This window comes from Ammospiza caudacuta, chromosome 8, assembly GCF_027887145.1.
Source record: "Ammospiza caudacuta isolate bAmmCau1 chromosome 8, bAmmCau1.pri, whole genome shotgun sequence".
Classification (NCBI taxonomy): Eukaryota; Metazoa; Chordata; class Aves; order Passeriformes; family Passerellidae; genus Ammospiza; species Ammospiza caudacuta.
In genome coordinates this window covers 22,984,425-23,011,673 of record NC_080600.1, presented here as the reverse complement: position 1 = coordinate 23,011,673, position 27,249 = coordinate 22,984,425, and the positions used below count along the sequence as shown (strand labels likewise).

General features: G+C 43.3%; 1 protein-coding gene across 1 annotated transcript in view; it reads right to left on the bottom strand.

Moving 5' to 3' along the window:
* The window catches only part of WIPF1 (WAS/WASL interacting protein family member 1), a 53,267-nt gene that overhangs the window by 13,972 nt on the left and 12,046 nt on the right, over positions 1-27,249 (bottom strand). The window contains exons 2-3 of the mRNA XM_058809581.1: positions 18,316-18,427; positions 612-700 (exon numbers count right to left, since the gene is read on the bottom strand). Of these exons, the coding sequence (XP_058665564.1) occupies positions 612-662 (51 nt within the window). The 5' untranslated portion in view covers positions 663-700; positions 18,316-18,427. The remainder of the gene's footprint in view (positions 1-611; positions 701-18,315; positions 18,428-27,249) is intronic.

Here is a 27,249-nt window from a genome sequence, read left to right as displayed (position 1 = left end):
TGCTCTGAAAATATCTAGGTACTTGAGAATGACATCTCAAGAAGCCTTCCTTCTTGTCAGTGAGGTGACTGACTGTTGGGAGGGCAAGCACAGCACAAGCTCTATCCCAGTTTAAGCCAGGCCCGATGTAGCTTCACTCACCACATTGTGCCAGATCCTGTGCTCTGATAGCACAGGCTGGCTGAGGGAGCTGTGTTAGCTAAGAGCTATCCTTACCAAATTTAAACAATAGGATTTATTTTTTTGGGGCTCAAGTCACAGAAGTACTGGAGTAGAATAAGGGAGAAGCTGGGAGTACAGGTTTGGAGAAAGGCAAGACTTCAAGTCCCATTAGACAAGCTGTTGTCTCTCCACCAGATCAGGCACTAGTGTGGGAAGAATAAAAGGATGGAGAGTTGGAGTGGATTGTGACATCCACATGAGAACTGGAAGGCAGCAGAAGTGATGGTGGTTCTTGCAGGACCAATGGTCAACCATAAACAATATGTTGGACAGCTTTCCCCAAATATCATGGATACCCTCATCCACATCCCAGTATCTCTGGACATCCTATTCCAAGTGACAAGCAGCAGCAGAGAACAGTGCATAGGTTTACCTCCTGTAAAACTTACCAAGGCCAGTGTTGGGGGTGGAGGGGGAGCTGGAGGGGGAGGCACAGGCATGGTGGAAGGATGAGCTCTGTCTGCTCTTGCTAAGAAACCTGCACAGCAAAACACAAAAACACAAAGTCCGGAGATCAATATATCTTAATAAATGAATTTCTACTCAGCTAGAAAACATCCTTGCAGCTAACAGGTTTATATTCTACATTTTTGAAATCTAAATAATCAGCAAAAAGTATTTTATATGTAATTGTATGGAAACCAGCCACATCTTTTAACAGGGGCTCCCTACATGATCCCCACCGCCATACAAACCCAGAGATATACATCCAGTTTTGAACACTTACACAATCCATGCATTGCTACGGCAGTGCACAAAATGCAGTAACCAAACTGAACTCTGTTAAATCCAACAATCTTGTTCCCATGGGAGTGCTTCAGGATAGCCCCAAAGCTATACCATCAGCCCTTACTTCAAGAAGGAATCATACTTTAGGATCATACTCAGAAAGAGATGCCAACTTATTAAATCCCTTTAGTTGCTAAAAGATTCCTGCACCTCCACTGTTATGGGTAGAGTGGAATAGCAGAGCTCTGGGATGGACTCATGCTTCTTGCTCTGAAGATCCCAAGCTCCATCATGATGTCTGAATGCACCTTCCTCCTCCTCAGAAGCAGCACACACAGACATGTTCTGGAACTCTCCCTGAGGAGGAAGGGAAGCAGTCAGCCTGGCCTCTCAGCTGCAGGCTGCTGCAGACAGAAAAGCCTGGCTGCTAAAGCTCAGCCTTTCACAGCCTTCCCTGTCAGGGACCACACTCCCACTTTTCCCCACCCCAAGCTGAACTTTCAGCCTCAGGCAATCCTAGGAGGGTCACACCTGAGATATAGAGATTTACTGCAACCAAATTATGGAACAACAACCAAAAAAAAGCCTGAAGTCCTGTCAAGGACTATATTTTCAAGTCACGAGGGCTTTTTGTGGCATTTTGGCACACAGCTTGCTGGAACTGTGCCTATCAGGGGCTTTGGAGCATTTCTAATAGTGCTATGGCATTTGAGCATGTGCTTTTTTATCTGAGCTTTCACCCATGCTGGCCATTCACCTGAGCCACCTTTAGTAACAGTGATTTATATAATGTTTGCATAAGACAGGTAAACACAGTGGGAACAGGAACAGGGTAATTCTCCAGACAACCCCAGGCTGATGGCTGAGGTCCCCAGGGCAGTTATTTACATGCATACACAGCTCTTACTTTTTAAAGCAACTTAAATGTTTTCAATAAGACCAAGGGGAAGTGTGATAGCACAGTATCTGTCAAATCACCATCATACCAGGTACAGTACCCTTTACAGTTAAAATGAACATTATGAAAATGTGCTGAATGAAACAAAATGGCATTTGCAGTGAGTCACCACCTACGAAGTCTGTAATGGCATCTGACATGATCCATGATATGTGTGTCAGAAAAAACTGTTTAGAAGTACAGATTTATCTCATCAGATGCTCCTCCCCAAAAGAATTAGAATACAGCTGCAACCCCCCTTCCCTCCCCCCCCCCCCCAAATTGCTGAGTTACCTTCCTCAGAAGAAACATTTTCTGAAATAAGACTTTAATGGATTTTGTGTAAAATCTTTGTGGAGGAAAGAGTTCAGACGCATCACCCATAGCTCTGGCTGACCATCTAGAAAAGTCATGGAGTTCAAAGTGGTGTGGGGCACTAGTGCCAGCAGGTTTTTTTCTCCTATACTGCAGAAACTGTTTCCAGTTACTGCAAAAGAGCCAGCAAAGCAGAGGGGAAGCTGGCAGATAGACAGAGTGAGTAGCAAAGAGGAAACTGTGGAGCCGAGCCTACACGATGCTGTGCAAATGCACGCGTTCACAGTGCTGCAAACAGAGCAGCCTGCTCTCAGCAGTCCCCTGCTGCATTACTGAGCACCTTAACCTACCTCAGAGAAACAACAGCTTCATAGTCAGAGGATCCACTTGAATTTAGTTATATTCCCATCTTCCATATTTGTAGCTTTCAGCTGTTACATAAAAGCTGCACAAAGTCCTATGCTTTCCCAATCAGCATATTCTAAATGCAATATTTGAAATCTGAAACCTATTAAAAGCACCAAGACTAATGCTGCTTTGTTCTTCAGCTTCCTGTTTAAAAAAATAGTCAACAGGAAAATTATTTCTTACAGTAGACCACAATCATCCTGTTTCTTAACACAGTCTTTTCACAGCTGCAGTTGTCTCTAGCTTAACTGTGCCATGAGGGTATTTCACCAAGCCTTTAACTGCTTCATCGGATTCAAAAGAGAAATTCTTCTCTCTGCACTGCTCTGCTAGGAAGTCAAAGCAGTCTAGATAACGTACCATCAGTCTCTTTGGAACTCCATGTGTCACAGGAAAGTTTCTGGAGCAGGCAGAATACAGTTTGGTTTGATATCAGACTTTTAAATGAATCCTTTAAGGCAGCTCAGACCTGAATGCAGCAAGTGAGCCAGGTGGTCTGTGAAGCACTTCCTGTAAAATACCCTAACTTGTCTACCTTCCTGTCAGTTACAGATTGTTTCCCTCTTGGGCTGCTCTGTTCTACTTTTTTTCCCCTTTTAACTGGATTGTTTTAGATCAGCTTCTTAAGGAATTGGTGGCATAAAGAGGAAGTAAGGTGATGCTTGAAGCCTGAGTTCTCTAAGGGGAAGCCACTACCCACAGACCCATGCAGCTTCTCCAAAACCCTCTCTGCACACATGATTTGCAAGGAGGCAGTGGGGAGAAATGCACTAGGTGTTCCCTCCTTCTCTATCCCACCTTACATGTTCCTGTACTCAACCACTGCACACTAGCTGGTATTTCTGGCACTGAAGGGCTCTCTCAACTGAACTGCCATCGAAATTAGGTACACACTGGTGAGCTTGCATTTTGCGGCTGTTGAACAAGCCCTATAGCCCTCAGAGACAGGCTGGAAAATGGCATTTTGGAAGCACAGGACAAGCTTCTGAAGAAACCAAACTCTGGCAAAACTGGCCTGAAGTTTAACACGAGCATCCTGCAGGGTTGTTTACTCATGGGGCTCTAGAGCACACACTTCCTTTAGGAGCCATCAGAAAAGAGATCACATGGCGTGACTGAGAAACCTGTGTGCCCACACAAAAACATATCATGCATACACTTACAGAGCCCATAAACACCCTAGATTGTCAAATTTAAGTTTAAAATCAAAGTTGCAATACTGCTTCACTCTTACTTTTGTCAGTCTGACTCTGCTTCTGCTGATGAAAAGGAGATTTTTAGAAATTCAAGCTGAAGCATTTCAGGAAGAAACAGCAGCTCTGTCTTTGAATCTCCAACTCATCCTTGCTGTTTGGTTGTTCGATTTTGTACAATCTGTTTCTCTGTCTGACTCACTATAAGCCTATATGAAGAATAACAATGGTCTGAAGAGATGCAGTGGCCTGGTGACTTGCCCTCACAGCCCGGGGCAGTGCTGGGAGCAGCCCTTGGGAGGAGAGCACCTCCTGGGCTGCAGACCCAAAACAGCCGAGTCAGCACAATGCTGAACTCGAACTCTGCAGCTGCTCTGTTCATCACCAGTTCACAGGATGAGTGTTTCTCACAGACCACAGAGATGTCCTGAGAAGTTAAGTGTAACTCTGCCATTAGAGGAAAGCTTTGGTCACTGTCCTACACTTCTGCAATGGACTCGCATCATTTTTTGCTTTTGGTCAGTGGGAAAGAACTGAATTTAAGAAAAGGCTATTATGCTAAATTGCTAACAACTGACCCTATAATACCTGAAATAGTAACCAATCCACCTAGTAAGAAAATTTTACCCACCAAATCTGTTAACAACAAAGCTTCTTATAATGCTTGGTGCTGCAGGGTTGTTGAAAAGGAGGTGGTTCCAAAAGACCAAGGCTGAAGGTGTATTGGTACTTGAAAACCCAGGACACATGTCCTAACATTTTCTAGGCACCTAAAAATATGTTAGGCATTTCTAGTGTAAATGATCACATCTTTTAAGAAGCTATGAAACAAATGAAACAAAAAGAAGCATCACCTTTATTGTGGGATAGACAGTGTGAACAACCACACTGCCAGTGCTTGGTTTGTATCAGGTCAGACATTTTGAGCTGCTTGAAGGCCCTCCCTCTTAAACATTGAGTCAGAGGCAGACAGACAAGCTCACTGTGGTTAATCATTTCCTGCGTGATTAATTTCCAAGCAAAAAAAGAGGAAGGAACAAACAACTGTAGAAATAAAACAATGTATAAATTTAAGGGGAAAAAATCTCTGAAGTTGCCAATTAAAATGCTGATTGCTCCCCTATGCAAAAGGGCCCAACTTCCAAATCAGTGTTGACTTGATTCTTTCAAAATCCATTACTTTCTCCTAATGAAAGAAAGGAATTATTTTTGTTTTAAAATCTGAATTTGAGGAAATTGGGCCACACTACCAAATACTTTAGTAAGGTAGCTCTCAAAACAAAAAGGACAGCTAACTCTAAATGCATTACAAAGTAGTTGGAAAATCACAATCAGTTTTATATAGACCACAGTATTTTTCATTAATCATTTTTTAACAGAGTACCGAGCTATTAAGCTTTTTTGCTAAAAATAGTTACAATGATGTAATGAAATTTGAACCCCCTGCTCCCACTTTCCTTGGCAGACCTGAGTGATTAGTAAGCCTACATGCCCCACATTCCACCACCACCGTCTCCCAAGGCCAGAGGGGCTGCCTCCACCAAGTGTCAGCCCAGGAGTGGCACAGTGTGAATGAGAACTTCAGAGGATGCTGAAGGTGGCCCTCCCATGGAACACCACACCAGTAAATCCCCCCCTGAAAAATATCAGGTGTTTTTCCTCTTCTCTTTTTATTAAAGTTTCTAAATATATAGACATCTATAAATAAATATACAGACAGATGAGTTTTAGTCCCTAAAGAGTTCAACAAGGGTACCAAACCAAATTCAGTTGGGCCTGAAGCTACTGGAAGATACTGAAGAATTCCCCTACAGAGTAAAGAAAGAATATTTAGGAGACTCTCTGGCCTCAATCACTTGCACATGGAGGAGTGAAAAGCCTACCTGGCACTCAAGTAACCTGATACAAGGTTTAATTGAGACACTAGGATTTGCCGTGTAACAGCCTTCTACTCAGCAGGAAAGTCTGGATTTTCATTCTCCTAACTGGGATAAAATTTCTGAAGCTCACCAGCTTCAGGGGACAAAGTGACATCTAAAGTGATACTGTCAGTATTTTTGAGTCCTTTAACACCAGTGATGGTCTTTTAAAATAGTTTTTGGCTGAGAAGACAATCCTTTTGGTGCAGGGATTACAAGATTTTGTGGCTTGAGACAGGGCATTACAAGGGTGTGAGAATGTAGATTGTCCTATCCTGTCTGGAGGAAGCTGTGGTACCAAAAGTAGGCACTAACTTTTCACCCCTAAAACCACCTGCAGAGATCTGGACAGCCAAAAGAGAGACCAACAGAAGAGAAGTTACTCTGGCTGTCTGAGACCCGGGGAAGTTCTGGGGATCTGCTGCTGCCAGAGAGAGGAAGCCTACTTTACTGGGGACTTTTGGCATTTCAAGGAAACGCTCTGCAGTGCCCAAAATGAGTATGACTTTGAGTATGACTTTCCACCACACTGAAAAATGCCACCCCTTACACAAAATGCCAGGGCAGAGGAGGTACAGCAGTCAGTGATGGAGAGCTCCTGCCTAGACCCACTGGAGGGGTGAAGGATGAGAAGCTTTATTCACAGGCACAGGTGGAAGTGGATGAGATCTATGTGGCCCTGAAATAGGATTTGGCCCAAGCTGAACAACACACAGGAGGATGTCCCAATGGGAAGTGCATCTTTTCCAATTCAGCAGTGATTGGTGTGGGGGATGCAACACCCTCCTGCTGCAGGCAGGGACCAAAAGGGGAGAAGTGGAAGGCAAAAGCCTGAAGGGTCTCTAGCAGAAGTGGATGGGGTAGTTGTTGGGAAAGAAACATGTCAAGCCAGTATCACAGTGAGCATTTTTCCTGCCATACTTAGGCTGCAGAGAGAGGAGATGTTTTTTGTTTTGGACATACCTTTTGAAGAAATTGCAGAGTTAGTTTAGCTCAGTGATGCCATTGTAAGAGGTATATGAAAGGTGCAGATGTTGGGGAGCTAGTGAGAGCCAGTAAAGATAAACAATAACAAGAACAAACAAAAGACATGACTAGTGAGGGGAAAAAAGTGAGGATGCTGGCAGGTGCTTTCATGTCTCTATGCATGTTATCCCAGGCCCCTGTGCTCTGTCAACCCTACAGCATCTCCATCTTCCTCCACACTCCTCATGCTTACTCCCTCCTCCCAGAGCATCCAGCCAAGTGCACTGATCCTCCAGTCACCATGATCTGCAGCTCACACTGGGTAATTTCCCAGAGACCTAAAACCCCCTGAACACTTTGCATCTACTTCCTACCACCCCAGGAATACTGTAACAGAGCAGGTTACTGTGTGTGTCAGTGACAAGTGAGTCAAGAGAGCCCTGAGCCAGCACATGATCCAGGTGTGAGAGCAGTAACAGCCAGATGCACCTATGGTCCACAGCAAGTTGCATCCAGCAAACCTCATCTGTCAAACACAATTGAGACTTTAATGGAGAAAATCCAGTGGTGCTGCATCCATAAAAAATTACAGCTAAGAAATAGGCTGCTATGGTGACAGAAAGTTGTTTTAATCCAAGTATTTTAAAAATATTATTTTTTCAGTGAAATACTTTTCAAGATATGCAGAGGATCACAGGCAATGGCTAACTTTGGAGGACTGCCTCTGGTAACCAATATAGTCCTGTTTGGAAAAAACAGCTAAGCTTTTGGTCAGTCTACGTGTCTGGATGTAGACTTGAGGAAAAGCTGATTATGTCAGAGCAAACACCCTATAGCAGAAAGTATCTGACTCACTGAAAACAGAAATTGCTTACATCCAATCCATACTCTATCATTTCTTTCAGCCAGTGTGCCCAGAGGAGTTGTACAAAAACACTCCTGTCTGTCCAGGTAACAAGGGTCAGGTCACATTCCCCACCACAGCAACCTGGTCCTGGGAACAGGACCTCAGCGCTGCAAAGGACACCTGGAGCAAAGCCCCTGCTGCACCAGGCACCTCAGGAGGGAGTTCACTCTTCTTGAAACAAGCACATGTGTGTCCTTCCTCAGCAGGAGGCCAGGGCCAAATCCAGCAGAAAAATCGAGTTACTGGGCTGTACTCCGGTCCTCAGGACAGGAGGACACATGCTCAGACACTGTCACCTCTGCCAGCTCCATCCCATCGGTGCCCCCACACCAAAAACTGAAAGGCCCTTTCCCCAACCACTCTGCAGAAAGCCCTAGGGCAAAAGGCTTCACCCTCTCTCCCAGAAAGAAGTGATGGCTAAGGATGAGCTGTTTGAGAGCTCTCCTTCAGCTGTCCAGAGCAGAGCTGCCTGCAACACTTCACCATCTACCACCCACCTCTCATCAAGGTGAGTGCTGGAACCAACACAGGAGGCTGTTATCCAGGCACTGCCCCAGCACAGCCAAGGAGGATTCTCACAGGCTGGAGGTGACCTTGAAAGGGACACTTGACTCCCAGTGCTCTGGAGAGCCACAGGGGCAACCTCTCCACACAGGGACAACACACTTGGGGCAAGAAAGGACCTGATGTCTCTCTCCAGCTTATTCCCTCATCTGCTCCTCATTGTGAACACTTAGTGTTCACAAAATAGTGCTCCTAACATATAGCCCAAGAGCTTCTCTGCAATGGGGCTACTTTTTCCAGTGTCTCATCACTGTAGTAGTGCTCACTCAATGTCATGTGGCTGCTCAGCACTGCACAGCTTTCTCCCCAAAACTGTCTTAAACTCAAGGAGCTGCCAGTAGGGTGAACAGACTAGTTCAGAAATTAGGGATTCCTGAGTATTGCCTCCAGATTATTTAGTCCTAAATCAGAACAAAAATAATTGCACTTAAGACCAAGACTTTTTTCATCATCTTATCCTCACAACATGGCACCACTCTGAGCAGGCAGGGTCACTCATGGCCTGGCAGTAGCAGGCAGCAAACAGTGAGGGGCAGGGAGGGATGTTCCCCACAAGCCACATCTGGTGACCCAGAAGCAAAAAGGGATGGCCTGACCTTTGGAATCCCCAGCTTGTTACCATGGGAAAACAGCTTTTGTTGACATGACCATATCCACCTTTTGTCTTTCCACCTATTGCTCCACTTTTATTTCTAGGTTGTTACAGCTCTGACCACTTGTTTGCTTTGTGTAGCACGACAGCAACCCTGCTCTTTGAATCAAATTGACAGAAACCTGGAGCATTTTTTCCCTTCTATACACTTTTTTGTAGCATAACAGGCCAAAAGTACCATAAATTAGTCCACCATAAATGGAGGGTTTTTTGGATACTTGAGCTGTTGCAACTTTCAGTACACACAGAAAAAAGTCAAGAAGGTAATCAAATATGGAGAGCAAACTCTGGGATTTTGCTGGTGGAGTTGTGCTGCCCTCCCACAGGTGTGCTGCAGTCCCCTTCAGAGCAGCAGTTATAATGAGAGGGGCAAACCTCTGCAAGTCCTGAGGCTGGGATGACAAGAGCCCACCTGGAGCTGCAGATTACACTGTGGGAGCTATGGGATGCCCCACACCACATCCTCTCCATGCCCAGGGCAATAAATTATAATGATGTGACCTGCACAACACCATTGCTCATGGTGCCTTCATTCATCTTTCTCTAATCAACAGGATGACATGAAGCAGCAGTCAAAAACATTTAACAACAATGGATACTTGCAGAAAAGGATCGAGAACCTCCCAAACCTCCCACACTATCAGATTGCTTCATTTCTCAGTAGATATAAGTTTAGAATTAAATTCAGCATTCAAACAGGCTTTTTTAATATAAAGCATTTTCTTCATCACAATCAACTAAGTCTTACTAAACATGCAGTGAATTGTGGTTGTTCTACTACAGGCAGCATCTATAAAATGATATTAAAATAGTAAGTGCCACTAAAGGGGAAATCTGAGGCACATAAGGGCAAGACATGTGGAATGAATTGAAAGCATAGTTTTCCAATCCCGCTTATAAATATTACAATATTCCTATGAGAATGTTGAAAAACTACAGTGCACAGAGATCAGCTCAGATTTCACATCAAAAGCCCAAACAAAAAGCTAAGTGGCCTGGGCAGTCATCAGGGAAAGACCAACTGCACAAGCAAGAGTGCATTGGAATTTTTACAGCCCAGGTGTTGACATAAATTAGAGTAACTCGAATACCTGCCATTAGAGGAGCAATCAAAGACTGATCTGCCTGGAGTGTGGGAAAAACAAAACAAAAGCCAGCCCCAGATCTGCATAATGTAAGGGAACCTGCTCCACCATGGACAGTACAGAGAACCACCACCTCGGAGCCAGGCTACTGTCAATAAAAGCCTCGGTTCAACGCAGCAAGACCCATAAATCAGTTTTGTGAGAAACAGGCAACCAGGCCTGGCAGAGATTTTAATTTAAAAGAAAAAATCTAATTTTCCGTTCTTGAAGCTCATTTTGAATGATTTGAAGCTGCAAAGTGGTGAGAAACCTCCACTGGACAGGGTAGAGATGGAGAGCTTGAATTTATTCTCATTAGAGTTCATGGAAAGGCTCAGGCCAGTTTTCAGAGGCAACTGGATGAGACTCATTGTACCTTCTGACTTTGCTGAAGCATTTGAACTTTTTGAGGTCAGAATTAGAGATTAGGAAGAGCATATCCCATGAAGCCCCTTGATGTTCTCTCCCAGGAGGGATTTGCACTGTAGCTCGGGGTTAGTCATTAAACCAGATCACTTGTGAGGCACCAAATCATATTTGCACATAAGTAATGAATTTGACAAGTGTCACAGTCAGCAGGCAAGGCTGGCACTGACTCCCACAGCCCCATCCTTTGCATCAGGAAGGCTGGTGGAGCAAGGCCCACAGCCATGGTTGGCACAGAGATGCCATGCCTTGTGCTCAGCACTGCTGGTACCTTGCTCCATGAACCTGGGGAGAGCAACCACCAAGATGTGCTGACATCTGTCTGCAAGGACCACAGCCATCAACAAACTCCCCACAATGTACCCTCTGTGCCCTGCTCACAAACCACCCACTGATATTGAACAGAAACTCACCCCACTTCTTACTAACTGAGTAGGTACTACAGGATAACTCATTCTGCATATCCCCTGTATTCCCTGTGTTCACAAACCTTCTCTGACCTCCACTTCAAAAAGCTGTAAAACATTTGATCTGCCATTTGAAGGCTTATTTCAGTAACATGGCCAGGAAAAATTAAGGTTTTTGCAGACACCGCTGGGCTGCTACAAAACAGTTACTTTTTTACAATTCACATTGCCTAAGGAACTAGCGCAAGTTTGCAATAAAGCAATTGAAAATTTTCAGTTTACTGACTTTAAAATGAATATATATCATATACAAAATATACCATTACTTTTCATACTTTCAGTATTTACCAAGGTAGGTATTTTATCTTAGATCCTCCTCTGAGAATAGCTACAAAATGAAACTCTCACAAATTTTACAGATAGCTTACAGTAATAAATGACTATCACTTTCAACCCCCCAAAATGCAGATACAGGGTATAGCTGGGCAGTGTATACTGGGCATCTGCACACACAGAAGCTGGACAACAAAGCACCCATTTGCACAAACACCCAAAGAAACTCCCAGTATCCACTCTTCCTTGCTTGGAAAGAGCTCTGCCTCTGAAGTTTGGCCTGCTCTCTAGCTCGCGCTGTGTCTCGGAAAGCTTTCCCGTGGGCTGCTATGGTTTCAGTAATTATTTTTAAAGGATCTGGGAAATATAAAAACAAACCTGTGGACAAGACTTTAAAATCAGGATGGAAATAATAAAGGGGAGGGAAAAGAGGGGACAAAGAGTAACCTGAAGCAATGAGAGGGTTTTCTCTTTCTTTTTTGAGCAAACAACCCCTCCCCAGACTCTGGGACTTCAACTGCCCCTTCTTCACATTGGAGCCAATCTTAGCTCATCCCGAACTACTCAAGATACTGTGGCTAAAAGTTCATTATCTGCTCTCAGTGGTCTACAAAACTTTAGAAATTACATCCAAAGCAATAAAAAACCCAACCAGAAGGTAAATCAAGGATAAGAGATTAATTTTAATCTCAAATGTCTTATCATACACATTTTGGTTTGAAAAGGATCAATTTAAAAACAAAAAAGGAAAGTAATAATATTACTGAAAACACCTAATTGCACATGTGAAATTACATGATCACCTAATATCCCAGCAGTACTGGCAAATGATGCCTTATTCTAATCCATATTAAAAACAAAGCCAAAATGTTATGCTCCTGCACCACCCAATTATCTACCTGGGTAGAATCCAGCAGTAAACTTCTGCAACTACAGACAGAGGAAGCAACACACTACTGTTATTAAAAATGTTCAATAAGACAACCTTAAAACTACCTTTAGATGGATTGTACAAAAGTAACAGATCAGATAACCATTAAGGAATCATTAAATAAAGCAGGTTGTCACTATCTCTGCATTGTCTGGTTCTTTGCATCATGTATAAAAATCTACTAAATCTGACCATCATTTTCTCTCTTTTAAAAAACATCAGTTTTAATCTGATATTGAGTTGGAACTACAAGAAATATCTTAAAGAGTCTATTTATTTTCATTAAAAAAAAAAAAAAAAAAAAAAAGTACTGCCTGTCCTTAGCAGGAACTGCTGTGGTTTCATTGCAGACCTAGGAAGTTGTCTTTGACTTAGAGGAAGATACAATCCCAAAGCATTAATGAGAATCTGTATGATAAATGATGAGGGCTGCCAGTTGAAGTTCTAGGGCTAACGCAGAACAGCAGCAGGGACAATAAAGACTCATGTTTTCCTCTTGAGTACTGAATGTGCTGAATCCATCATATGCCTTATTCTGAGCTGACCAGGACTTCCTGCCTCCAGCACCAGTTACTGGACAAATAACCTGCTACCTAATGGAAATATGTACAGAAACCCCACAGAGGATCTCCTGCTCTAGACCCACTCCTAGGGAAGGGCAGCTCCCAAGTGAATTGGTGGCCTGCAGAGTGCCCTGCAGAAGGTCATCTCCAGCCCAGGGGCTTTTGGAACCTGTGGACTGGTGTTTAGAGATAGCCCCAGGCAAGGAGTCGGAGTCCTGGTGGCTGCTCACCCAGATTCCCATTTACAGCAGAAGCAGTGGAAGGACAAACCTGAAATTCTTCCTCCTCCATTTGGATTTAGTTTGTCTCTTTGCAGAGCAGTCAAAATCTAACCCACAGCACACTGAACATCTCTCCACAGGCTATAGGAGAGACCTCAGCCTTCAGCATCAGAATTTGCATGTGTGCAATCACCAGCAATACTCATGTGCTGTTCCTATCACCAGCAATTTCCACTTGGTCCAATCTGGAAAACATCCTGAGTAATACGAGGATGAATTTTTCTGTTAAGTATTTCCAACGCTGCCTTTTGGCAAGAAAAAAATGTCAAAAGTCACTTGGAAAAGAGAGGTACAGCTAAGAGACGTTTCGATTATTTCATAAATAAGCTGCCAAAATGCAGAGAACAAAATCCAGGCAATACTAATATTCTTCATATTTATATCATTATAAGCCAAGCTGAGATCAAAGTATTGACCAACCACAATTACACTTTGTTTCATTTACTAGAACAGAGCTACAATAAAAATTTTACCCACAATAGCTTTGTAAAGCCATTTTTACATGAATCCTTCCATCTGCTTTTGCAGCAAGACTTGGTATTTATGCAATATATATGTTTATGAAATATAGGTGAGATAACATTGAATTGGAGGTTTCAGATTAGACACCTGGCCTTTAGCTGAATACTTAATGATACTGGGACCATGAAATTTGCAGGTATGCATCCGAGTACACAGCACAAATCTGCAGCAGGTGATGCCAATTTAAACACCTACAGTAAGGGCACACAGTTAAGTTGTCTGTGACTAATCTAAGGTTTCATTGTTCAGTTGGAAGCCCTGTAAGTAAAGATAGCTTCTGAAGATTTCATTTATGAAATAGGCTTCTCTACTTGTTTTGGCAATTATCTAATAGATGGCAAGGTACCAGTTCTGTTTTTCATCAGCCCGTGGTTCCTTCAAACTCAAAGCAATTCTAATGTTACATAAAAGACAACGCAGGAATTTAAATTCCCAGATCTACCTGGAGAGGCACTAAAATTTGTGTGTGCTTAATAATGTGGAGTTTGGGTTAAAAAAAAACAAACAAAAAAAAAAAAACAGAGAAAGAGGGAAACTATTTTTATGCCTTGTCAAAGTTTGAGACCTGAAGAGATTTCTATCTTGCTGTACTGACATCATGGCACTGCTGATGAAGCACAGGGCTCTCTGACTGATGCTGACTGCCCCCATTATCCCTGGTCCTGCAAGGGACACAGGCAAATTGGTGCTGCTCCAGCTAGGACTGGGAGGACACAGATTGCAGAAGCAGGAGGGCACACAGTCCTGTAAAGGGCTCTGGTTTAAAGCATGGCACAGATGAAACAAAAAGCATCCAAGGACAACAAACTGAAAACGCCCATCTGCTTTCCTCCCCATCTCCAATTACAGAAGTTTTTGCTCCAGTTTATTTCTCTTTGGAAACAGCTTTTTACAGCTGCACATGGCAAGTACTTAACTAGTAAGCAAAGAGGAGAAGCTGGAAAGAATGATTATTAATGGATTCTGCCAAAAAAATAGTCAGGGCAAAGTCACAGCTCAGGACACAAACTAGCCAATCTCCCCCTACATAAAGACAAAGGCATGTCCTGAACTGCCTTCCTGAGAGGGAAAACAGCACAGCTGCCTTGCCTGCTGCAGCTACCCGGGCTGGAAACACACAGCATCCCTCCACTTGATACTTAGGAAGCTGGTTCAGTCAACACATGTCAAAAGAGAGTGTTTCCCAAGTCATGGTGAGTAAAAGCCAAGAGGTTCCACTCAGTTATCTGCATTTTATTTTAAATATTTATATCTCTAACTGTTTTATATGACCTTCCACAACAAAACATTTCCATGAAGCAAGAGTAGCCAAAGGCAGTGTGCCTCGTGGGTGCCTGTCCTGGAGGGCATGGGTTTACCAGGGGGCTCAGGCCACTGTGGTGACAGCCCATGTGGGGCCACAGCTGGTGGCTGCACAGCTCAGGCCCAGGCAGAGGTGCCAGGAAGGTCAATATGCCAAGAGGGACAAATGCACATCTCGCCTGAACCCAGCAGGAGCCACAAGCCATTGCCTGAGGAGAGACAAGGGGCCTCACCCAGCTGCTCCAGGGTCAGCAGTGCCTCCTGGCTCTTGCCAGTGTTTTGGAAGTGGTGCCCAGCCAGCATGGCACCTCTGTGTTAGCTGGCACCTCTGAGGCAGCCTGCCACACAGGTGGCACAGGAACTCCCTGGGACCCAGGGAACAGCCAGATTTAGAGATTATTGGCCTCTGCCCAAGATAGCAGGTCTAGCTGAGCTCCTGCTGGTATTCCAAATGCGGGTCTATTGCATGAAAGTAGTAATTTAGTGTAGTTCAAGCTGAAAAAAAGTATGTAGGACATACCAGTGCCATGAAAACACACCCACAAAACCAAAAGCAGCCACACACCATCATTCAGCACTTGCATTTCCTCTTCAGAACATTCAACAAATGCTCTTACTCCAAAGAACAGTTGTAATTTGTCCTTGCTAGTGCCAGTCTACCAGCAGTTCAGAAGAGAAAAGAAACTGGTACCTGCAGGCTTTAGTGCTCAGTGCAGGTGCCCTGAAACAGCAAGTACTGGAGGGTGGCAACCCATTTCCCCTTATCTGTAACAAGAGTGGCTGTCACAGTTGCTGAACCCCAGCTAAAGTTATCATCACATCTGCTGAATCCTGTAAATACGGCCAAAACCCTGATCAAACTGGCTGAATGATTTGGTTAGCTTGCAGGGGAAAACCAAACTTTAAGTAAATTTGAAAGCTAAATTTAGCAGACGGCAGACTGACCTGTAACTACTAACATCTTTGCTTTCAAAACCAGAATTTGTAATTAGATGGAGAGTTAAGACCTACTTCAAATCTGAGGCCCCAACCTTCCAAATAAGAAGCAATTTGTTTCCTAAACTCAGAGAGCTGTCGTACCTGGATCAAACTCACAGCTGAAAGGAAGCTTTGGATTGGTTTTATGAGGTCCTAAGACATCATTATTCTCATGAAGTCTACTTTCTCTTTTAAACTGCAGTCCTGTTGACTGGCAGTCCTGAAAAAATGATGGTACAGGGACCATTGTTGTCTTCCACATGTGCCAAGGCCCTTGTGAGCAGGCAGGCTCACAGGAGGCTGGGTCACAGGGAGAGCCAGTCCAGGCAGCACCACTCAGAGAAAAAGCCCTGCTACTGCACAGAGAGGGTACAGCAGCACCAGGGCTGCTGTGCGAACACAGCCTCAGCTCTGCAGCCAAACACTTCTTCAGGTGAGCATTGATCCACCAGAACTTGCTATTAGGGAATGCTGCTCAACACAGCCCAATGCAGCCAGCATGAATTTGAAGTTTGCCATTAGTACCAGACTTCTGAGATCTGTGATGTAAATGAGCAGTTTTCTGTTCACCTGAGAAGGCAGCAGGGCCTGCCTTTCCAGGTCCCCCTCTTAGGCAGGAGCACACCTGGTCATTACCCTGCCAGCTGCTAACAATAACTCAATACTTTCCCACAATGTGCAGACTATAATGCACTCATTTATCTGTTTACTTCCAAGAGAAAGATCTCCTCAGGAAACTCAGAAACAGCATTTTTCATTCCCTCCCTGAAAAGTGGAGTATGAAATACACTCTACCATCCATATGGAAGTGTTTATTCCTTTAAAATAACTATTTAGCTTTCATCAATAACCAGAAAATTTCAAAGTCACTGTCAACAAGGAGATTGAAACACAGAACAACAGACAGCAGGGCTGGAAGAGGGCATTTACCCTTCCTTCCCCTGAGTCACCATAGATTATATCATTCCTGGCAGTAGTCAACTCTTTTTTCTCTAAAAATCTCCACTGATGGAAAGTCTGCAATATCCCTGTCATCTATCTTGTTATCCTATCAGCCAATTAAGCTTTTCCCAGTACTTTATTTAGACCTCTGTTTGCTGTCATTTCATTTATTATTTTTCACACTATTTACAAGTGATGCATAAAAGAATTCATTCCTTTCTTCTTCATGGTTATTTGAAAACTGGCTACATGTCTCTTTGAACTTCTCCTCTTTAGGTTAAGCAATCATATTTCCTCCAGTCTTTCCTCACAGGTGGTATTTGTGCTGTCATTATTTCTGCTGTTTCTGGGACCTTCCATAATCCCATATCATGTGTGAAATGGCTGAGAGTGACAATGTATCATCTTTATCTCAGTATTGCATTGTAAGTTTATAAATGCCAGTTTATAAATACTCATATCTTCCTTACCCTGCTTGTCTCCCTTCTTTGAACAGCCCATCCCCTCCTACCCAAACAGGGAGGTTTGACTACTGACAACACAGTGGTACCATCTTTTTCAGTCCTGTGGAATAATTCTCCAAATAACAGCCTTTGCACCAACCCTCATCCAGCAGCAGTCCATGCCTGGTAAGAGCTGTGGATCCCCAAATGAAGTGAGATATTTGTCTCTTCCTGGGGCTAGCTCTTCCCTCTCCCATTTTCCAAGCCTAGCACACAGATTTCTCCAGACTGTGATTTCCAAAGCAAGTGCACAGCTGAAACTACACCAAAGCATCAACCCACTTGGACCAGCTATATACTTATCTAGAAGAAACCCTGAATGGTTTTGTGCTCATGTCTACAGAGAACCAACATTCCAAACCACTCTGGGACCCTCCCAGCATCAGTTTCTACATGGCCCAGTAATCCTAAGGAAGCCACCAGTTGGGGTTTACAACACAGAGCATCTGAGATAGGAAATACTTGATCTGCTGGACTGCACCAGCTCCAGATCAGCACACTGCAGCCTATCTACAGCCCATGCCTTCTGATGGACCCTCTGCTGCAATGAGAAGAAAATTAAACCAAAAATTAAACTAAAAATTAATTAAATTTTTTACAAGTAAACAATGCTCTTTCTTTCTTACTAACCATGTGTTTCAGTGAACCTTTTCATACTGTACCTGTCCATTAGCACCAAACTGTAAACGTTGCAGGCTTCATTCACTGTGCAGTTTTCAAGTGTAATGTCACCTGCTCTAATTCATGACAACTACAATTCATTGTGCCTGGTAATATCATACCTGAGGTCTCCTGACCTAGCTGCTAAGCCTTAAACCCCTTCACTGTAAGCCTTGTACTACTAGAATGGAAAAAAACCCCACAAAAACAAACAGAAAATAACTCACTTCACATGTTAAAAGCTTATGGATTTGGCAGAAAATCTGATGTGACCTAAGGCACCTAAATCTGATATTAGGAAAGGTGTGGCACATCAGAGCACGCCTGTAAACTGGCACTGTCATTAATCCTGCCCTGGAGAAGAATGACTCCTGTACTGTCACACTGCAGCCTAAGACATGAGATAGCTCAGTAGCTTCCAACGCTTACAGGCCAGGAATGACACACAGCAGAGGAGCTTCCTGTGCTGCTGCTCACACCACAACTCCCACCCACTCCCAGCCCTCAGTGCAAACCCCACAGGCTCTGTACCTGGTCACCAGCAGGAGATGCTTGCATAGAATGGGAGGTCTGGTCAATTCAGTCCAGAATACACTTTCTGAAGTTAGTTAAATGGCAATAACATTTCCCAGGTTGCACAATCCTGCAAGGAAGAAAGGAAAAGAACTATTAATTGTGAACCATTGGGGATCACAGAGCCTGAGCATGTGTCCATTATGTATTTTCTTGAATAAGTAGGAATTCTGCATGAGAAAGTAGAAGCGTACTGTGAAGAACAGCCCCCCTCCCTCTAAAGAGGAATCAGAACAGGAAAACACATTGGCTAGGTTCTCCTTATTGCTCACTGAGGCCAGAGGACCCAGTTTATTCTCAAACAAATTTAAGATCATTCTTCCAACTTCAGCATCGCATACATAGTAAAAGCCATTATAAACGGTGGAAGGAAAACAAAAAGGCATAAAAAGCCATGGATGGGATGGTAAGACTAATAGAGTCATCCACTACAACAGCTGCTCCTACTAAGGGACATGGTTCAACAACTAGCTTTGTAATTAGGAGGTTTCTGTAGTTTAGGCTAGAGAAAAACACGCGCAAAAGCTGAAACAAATGGGGGGGGGGGGAAGAAAAGGAGAGGCAACAGCCTGGAAGATGTGACAGATGTGCTGTAAATAACACCACCACAAAAAATACACTTGACCATTTTATGTATTCAGTAATAGAAACAACAAAATAAAATCTTTAAAAATCAGTAATTTTAAAATAAAATGTAAGCATAGTAGCCTTTCAGCATTTTACAGATTTACTTCTATTTAGAAAACAGTCTCAAGAGCCCAGTCCCCCACAGCCACACAACCTTGGCATACGCTACATGGCAAAATGAAACCCATGAGGGGATTCTGCAGTAAACTCTCTGAAGCTGGCCTATGCAGGTCTGGTTTGCAGTCTCTGGTGTTGCACATCTTAACTCCTACTTTTTCCCTTACAAGAGTAGAATAACCCTGTGCTATGGATCCAAGTGCACAGTGGACACAAGTTCAACAGTGCAACACTGCCATGTAGATTTTGGGGAGTAAAACCAGCCAGTGATTAAGGTGACATTGAGTGGTATATTCTATTTATTTCCAGAATTAAAGATTCTTTAATGAGGCTTTAATCTAAATTTGAAGCTCCCTCAAATCAAACTTCTATATTAGCATTGCTGAAGGGAAAGGAAAAACAAAAAAAACTAAAAAAAAACCACAGAAAAATTAATTTTTCTTCCATAGATAATAAATGCACAGACACATGTATACAGTCTCTCCTCCTCCTGAAGTGCAGCTGAAGAGTAGCCTCTGCTTCCTAAGCACAGAATTTGTCCCCATCTGGTTCCATTATTTATTATGTTCTCTTTTTGGTTTCCTTCTCTCTCATTCCAATGCAATTTTAATTCATTTTGTTTAGTCTGTACTTTTTATTCCCTTTCCTCTTTTTGCAGATTTCCTTTTTAATTTGTTAGAGGAAGAAACATTCTTTCCCTGGATTTCGTAATACAAGCTGCTGGAAAAGGCCCATTCAGAAATCCCCCCTCTTGAACAACTCTCCTGCTCTTTCAATCCTGTTATCCAAGTAAGTTCACTCGTGGTAGCAGAGTAGAAGTGTTAGGGCTTATTTATTTAGGAATGTGTATCAGTTTATTTTTTAATTCCATTTCAAATACCTGGCACAAGCCACTGCATGGAGGCTCAAATATATTATTTATGAGCCATTACATTTAGCTTAAAACAATTCCTAATCTATCTGAGATGAGTCACTATAAGAGAGGATTAGGCTGAAATGAAAATGTCTGCAGTGGGATTTTACTAAATTGCTTTTAAATCGCATTCCCAGTTAAACAGTGCTCCAGTGAAGACTATAAACCCTAATACATCAGAAAGGCTGATTTGGGGCAGAACTCTGGCTCTCTGAAAACTTGCTGGTTTTACAGAAGCAGAGGAGCCCAGCTAAGGCCAAAGCCTTCTCTGCATATAAAACCCCAAAGGCTGAAATACGAGAGCAAAGCTGTGCAAGGCTGAGGCACAGAGCTGTTTAACTGCCCAGGAACAGAGCCCTGCTATTCCCAGCTTGCCAAGACCCTCCATGCCCTGCAGCAGGGCCAGGTGCAGCATCCAGCTCCACGTGCCGGAGCGGCCTGGCCTGGCCTGGGCCACTGCGCTCATCTTAGACAGGGGTTTCTGCACTGACATCAGGATGAGTGCTCCAGGTGGTATAAGGGTGAGAGAGCTGTGAAACTCAGTCTCATTTTCTACATGACCAGAAAAGCATTTTTTAAAATATTTGGGAAGAAGCATGGGCAGCTTTAGGACTTCCTGCCCAATGCTCAGATCTCTGATTTTCATGCCCGGCATGGCCTTGTTACAGCACTGTCATCCCCAGCAGGTGCATTTCGTGTGAGATTGCTGCCCCCACCCCTGTCCAAGCCCGTCTGCCTCTCAAGCTGTGACCCAAGGTGCAGAGTGAGCAGCTTGGCCTCCAGCCACCATTGCTGGAGCTGGCTGTGCAGCTGTCACCTCCTCCTCCCCATGCTCTCCCAGAACCACGTGGGATTTCATTTCCACACTGGGATTTCCTTTTAGTTCAGATTCTGTGCACTTACTACTGTATTATACATTTTATCATCCTGAAGGTTGTTTTCTTTGTGACTTTCAGTCCGACTTTGCATTTAAGATTGGTAATTAATCACAATTGCCCAGTAATTTAAAAGTAACAACTCTATATTTGTGCTAGAGTACAAAACATACATCCCATTAAAGAGTCTCCCTCTGAGAGCTCCCAAATTCTCCAGCACCAACTCAGATTAATTTAACTCCTGATGCAATGTGTTCCCAAGTTGAAACTCTCCAGCACAGAAAAGTCATGATGCAATTTCTCAACAGAAATCACCAGGAATGAAAGAACACCTTAACAAGAAACTGTGCCAGTAAAATCAAAGAAGAGCTACATACTTGGTACAGCCAAAACAAACTAAAAGAAGTTTTCACTATAGTCAATGATTTTAACCTCTACTTGGAAAAGTGCTTTCTGCTATTTATTAACACTGAACACGTCTATTAAAAATCCAGACCTTTAACTTATTTTATGAAAGTCTTAACAAGATGGAGAAGATTTCATCCACACTTCTAACGTGACTAAGGCCCCACTGCTGTTGTACTGCAAGGCAGGCTCCAAGCTTTGCATAAACCAAGCTAACCCACAGATGAGCTTCCTATTTCTGTGCTGTAGAGTTCTGCTCTGAAATCCCACACTGCTTACTGCCCGCTAGCACAACTGCCACACAGAGCACTCCTCATCCACTACTGCCAAAAATCAGAGAAAATACATCTGCAGAACCCCAGCAGGACAGCTAAAGAGATGTTTTAAGAGCACTAACCTGTGCTATTTGAATCTGTTGGAGGTCACCCAGTTCTGAACTTCCCCAGCAGCTCCAGGCTCATTTCCTGTGAGGAGCATGTGACACACACTTCCTCACCGCACCTTGCTAGACTCACTGCGCTCACATTTTCACATCAGATTAAACAACTAACTGTCCCTCACAACATGTAAAGAAATTCCCGATCTAATGCTGAACCACTGACATTTCTGTATAGCCAAAAAGCCCTCCTCTACTGCCTTCTGAGTCACTCCATGATTCAATGGACCTTTTTGTACTGTATATTAATACCAAATGCTGAATGCGATTCTGCCACAGTATACTCAGTGTGCCTCCCCCCAGCTTTTAAAGGGAAAACAAATGCAGTAGTGGAGAATGTAATTACACTGCAGGCATGGGAAATTTCAGTTCAAGGCTATTTGTTTATCAAATGTTCAGAGTGGTAGTGAATTGATGAATTCAAACAGATGCAGTCATCAGCAATTTTCAGAAATACTTTCGTTTGAATACAGTAAACAGAAGTTTGTGTCCTATGAAGAGTAGTTTATGCCTTTAGAAGAGTAGAGATTTTCTTAGTGTGCATCCACATATTGTTATCTTAGCACTGGGGAAATAGGTCTGAACATATGTCACAAAAGGAAGGACAGTAAAGTACTGTATTAGAGTACTATGTTTACAGGACTAGTCAATAGGTGGTGCTTTATCAGAATTTTATTTTTAAAGACACAAATTTTGGAAAGGCAATCTAACCCTGAGTGCACCACCAGGTGCACTGTCACAGTCTGGAGGTCAAGTCTGAAGATTACCAGATCACAGTAGAGGCAGAATGGTCACACCTTTATTTAGTGCAAGCTGAAATAACAACAGGCAATGCCAGGGGGACTGATCAGCCTGGCAAGGCCTGTGTAAAAGCAGTGGGTTACAGACCCACAGGGGTTCCCTTACAGACTGACTGCAAGGATCTTTGCTGGGGCACAGATTTGCTTTAGCTGTACCTAGTGTGTGAATGTGAAAACCTTGAAGGTAGGAAGAAAGTGCAGAGACAGTGATGTGGCAAATTTGGGATGCAAATCTTTCGGCAGCAACACTCAGTCGTGGCTGTCCCGCATCCACCATTCAGTTCTCCCACTGCACCCCACAGCTGCCTCAAGTGTGCTGGCACAGTGGTTCCAGCCTGTGCCCTGGACCACACTGAGGAGCTGATCTGGTGGTCAAAAGCTCACAAGATTTCTTTCCCCCCTTTTCTCACTTCCAGGCAAAACCAGACAAGTGCTAGTAGGAAGCTGGCTGTGCCACTACCCAGGCTGTCACACAAAACCATGGCTACAGTGAGAGACCCAGAGCAAGCCAATCAGAGCTGCTTCTTTGCCCATGGGTAGATGAATTCTCTGCAATTTCTACATAAATTAAGAGGTTTCCACTAAAATGTCATCTTTATAATTAAACTGTGCCAGATGAAGACATCAATGTTGTGAGCAGCCTCCTGGTGACCACCAGCCAGGGATTACATTCCCATCTGCTGCCTCAGGGCTTCTTACCACCTCTCACAAGTTCATTACTATCGAATGAGCCAAACTAGCTCCAGTAATTTATATCAGTGGGTTAAAATAATTGGCAATGGAGTAACAATGGTTTTGAGAATCCTTCCTATCCACAGAGATGTGAGAGCAGTGACCTCTGGCAAAGGGGCAGCAACAACAGGATTTACAGAGCAGCAGCTAAATCTTAAATTACCCTCAGCTAATAAAAGATACAAGTATTTTATGTGTAAACACACATAGGACACCCATGCAAAAGCAAATACATGCATGACTAAAAACCCCCAACAAACCAGCCCCTAAAATGGATGCTTGTGCATGAGACTCACATACCCTTCTGCACCTCTGAGCTTCTGCAGCTGTAGTAGGAAAGCATGTGCAAACACATGCCTGCAGATGCACCTGCTCTGCCCCCACTGAAGGTTTTGGGCCAAATGGCCAAGGTATTATTTACACTGGAAGACACTTGAGAGCACTGTGAGCCTCATGCAGCTTAAGCATCTTCCCCCGGTAAGCGTGCAGAGACATGACATGCCAGACCCCGAGCTCCAGAGGCACTGAGGGGAAGTTGAAGAGTTCAGGAAGTGGCCATGCTTGCTCTCAGCACACTGCCTCTTTGTCCTAACCCAGCTGCTCCCCCAGGAGCTTTCAGACAGCCCGGATCCCTGACAAGAGATGGGCTATTTCTCTCCATTTTAAGAAGGGGCTAAGTTTACAAAGTCACTTTTAATGTATCAACTTCTCTGTGAGGATCTAGTCACACACAATGGGCTGTGCCAGAGCTGTGCTTGGAGCTGTGGTAGGGCAAATATACTTTTATATCCCCCCAGACACTTGGGATTGTTCGAGAGGGGAGGAATTTGCTCACCCAGCAGGTAACTCACAGCAGCCTCGCAGGGACTTTTAATCCATGCCCAAAGCAAGCAGCCTCCCAGGGAGCTGCTCCAGCCAAGCTCAGTGCTGCATGCCCTTCAGTGGGGCCATGGAGAGGCACTGCAGGGACAGCAAAGGCAGCTGTGTGACACCGGGAACCCACCGTGTCCACAGAGCTCCGGCACAGCGGGGTTTGCTGAGTCACCACTGACACCAGAGCATGTCAGCTCTGACTGTGGACCACTAGAACAAGAAGGGAAACAGCTGAAGCCTGATAAATTTCACCCCTTGTAAACAAAACATTTATTCCTCCATCCTTGTCACAGATGAGGAATGTTGGCTGGCACCTTTCAGAGGAGCAAAGCTCCAACAGGGAATTTTGGCAGTCATTATGTGTGGGCCAACCACTTGCAACTAATGCTATGTCTCACCTTACAAATACATACATATATATATACATACATACAGAAGACTAAACTATCTCTTTAGCTTCTGAATGAAAAGCACACATGAAGCTCTCCTTTATGTACACCTGGGTACTTCCTGGAGACACGTATTAGTAACCCTGCAGATGGCACAAGTTGTTTTTAAAGCCATAAATTGACTTCCCCTCACTTGCCACGAGATCAAACAGTGTTTGATTTACGAATAAAGGACCACCCCAGCAGCAATAACAAGTTGCACAGTGGCCTGACAGATAAGCCAAAGAAAGATGTTAAGAGAAAGTGATGTAAAGCTATTTACACAAATGACTTGATTGTCCTGTGCTATGGAAGTAAGAAGGCAATCGTGGGCTCTGAAGTTTTTGGTTTAGATTAGAAACTTGCACTACCCACACATCTGAGTATACTGGATGTGAGGATACAGACTAACAGAGCATGCTGAAACCCAGCATTCAACACCAACACATACTTTCTGCCTTATAAAAACAGGCCCTATTTATTCACTATACAGAAAATCACCCCATTCACCAACATGGCTATGACTATACACACAGACAGAACAGTGGATATGGTGAGGACTGTTTTCTATCTGGAGCCTGTCACCAGCAAATTTGAGCAATTAACATCTCAGTGCTCAGGCAAAACAATCTGCACTGCCCCAGCTTTGAGCAGGCACAACACAGGCAAGTGCAAGAGCAAACCATTGTGTGGAACCGTGAACGTGCAACCACAAATAAACCAACCAAGCCCAGATCTGTCAGCCAAATCACCAGAGCCAAGCACTAATGCAGAGGTGTTCAAACTTCAAAGCAGGAGCACAGTCTGCAAGAGTTTGTTGAAAGAATTACAACCAGAAACTGGGACTTCTCAGTAGCATATAATCCCTGCTGTTTCCATTTCCTCTTTCTCATTATCGGCACAGATGGGGGCTGAAGATTAGTAAACAGTGGGTGTTTGGGGTGAATTAGAGCATGTGTGATGTAGAGCTAGGGATCCTGGTGGCATCTGTGTGACTTCAGAGACATGTAAATATTTAATGCTGCCCACTACATTTCTTCAAAATGATGAAATATTAACACATTCCTTGGAGGTGGGGAAAATCATACCAGATAAAACAGGGAATCTATTTTGTCCCTCATCCAGAATGGGAACAAAAATCTGATGATCAAAAATGTTCTGGCAGATTGCCACTCTCTAGACATGTCTGTGTGGAAAATGAAGAGTTTTTACACTGTTCCAGTGCTGTCTGAAAACAGTGAACACCCCCTCCCAAACCCAACTCAAAGCCCTTTACACAGCCATGTGCATGAGATGACATTATCAGCTATCACCCCTGGGTTTAGCCACAGGCTATCCTTTCAGAGGACAGCCACATAAATAAAAGCCATTCCTAAGAAAACTTGCTCTTGCCTAGAAATGCCTATGTATTTCTTGAGCAAAAACTGCTGAACTGACAGGCCTTGCTCTCAAAGTTACTTGTCCTTCCTGCTCCTTTGACACAGATATTAACAGACTCCTGAAGAAATACTCTGCAGTGCATATGTATTATTTACACATGTACATATATATCTAATTAGATATATTTCTAAAATGAGAACTCTATTTGTGTGGAAGCCCCTTCATATCATTGTAGATTATTTCTCATAGTCTTAGAACGTTCTCAGGAACCAAAAACGAAGTTTTATTAAGAGTGCTGGTTGTGGCTTCCAATAATTATTTCCACATACAACCTGATTTCTTAGTTTGTAGCTTTTTTATACAATAAGCTTGGTACACAAGCTCTATCAAAGAATATGGACTTACTCAGCAGGTCAACCAAGAGAGAAACAATCCATGCTATCTTTCCAAAGGATATTTTCAACACTTTATCCAGTAAAATCTGTCTAGCTGTTTTTCTGGAGCAGTGTTTGCTATATTTTCCAATGGCATGCCTAGGCTTCAAGTACCTTTTCTCAGTACATAAGTATTGCTATGATGGCAAAGTTAAAATATATTTATTATTGAGCAACCTGTCTTCAGCTATTCACATGAGTCAAAGTTTTCAAATGCTCAGCTGAATATTTGATGGCATATTTTTATATACTTAGTTATTTCAGTAGAAAACCTCAACTGGTTTTAAGATCACATTTGAATCTGAGTAATATTTTATAGTCAAACTCCCCACGAGCATCAGTATACATATATATATACTGATACATATATGTACATGCAAATAAAGCTAGACAAATCTACACCTTGGAAGTCATGATCTACCAGAACACCACACAAACAATATTCATTGATAAGACCAATTTTTCATCTTTTCACAAACCATACAATTTCAAGCTGTTAGTGATGCTTAGTTTATTTCCCCTTTACGTTCTGAATCTTCTAGCCAAACCTCACACGCTCTTAATTTTTTTTTTAAGAGAAAGCAAGTCCCAGTCTTTGGGAACTTCAGTCTATTTCTTGCATTCTTCCCATGGGTGGTATATTTCACATCAGGAATAACTGGATGCCAAATATAGCCACAGATGGGAGTCTATGCATAGTTGCTGGGTAATTATAAAATAGAATCAGCTTCTCTGCTGTGTAACAGATGAGATTTTATTCTTTGCTCAGCTACAAGTACCAGCAATCCCATACTGATTTGAACTATATCCAAGTAAGGTATGCAAGATCAGGTCATGCACAAGATCAGAGAATGTCTTTGTGTTTCATTGAT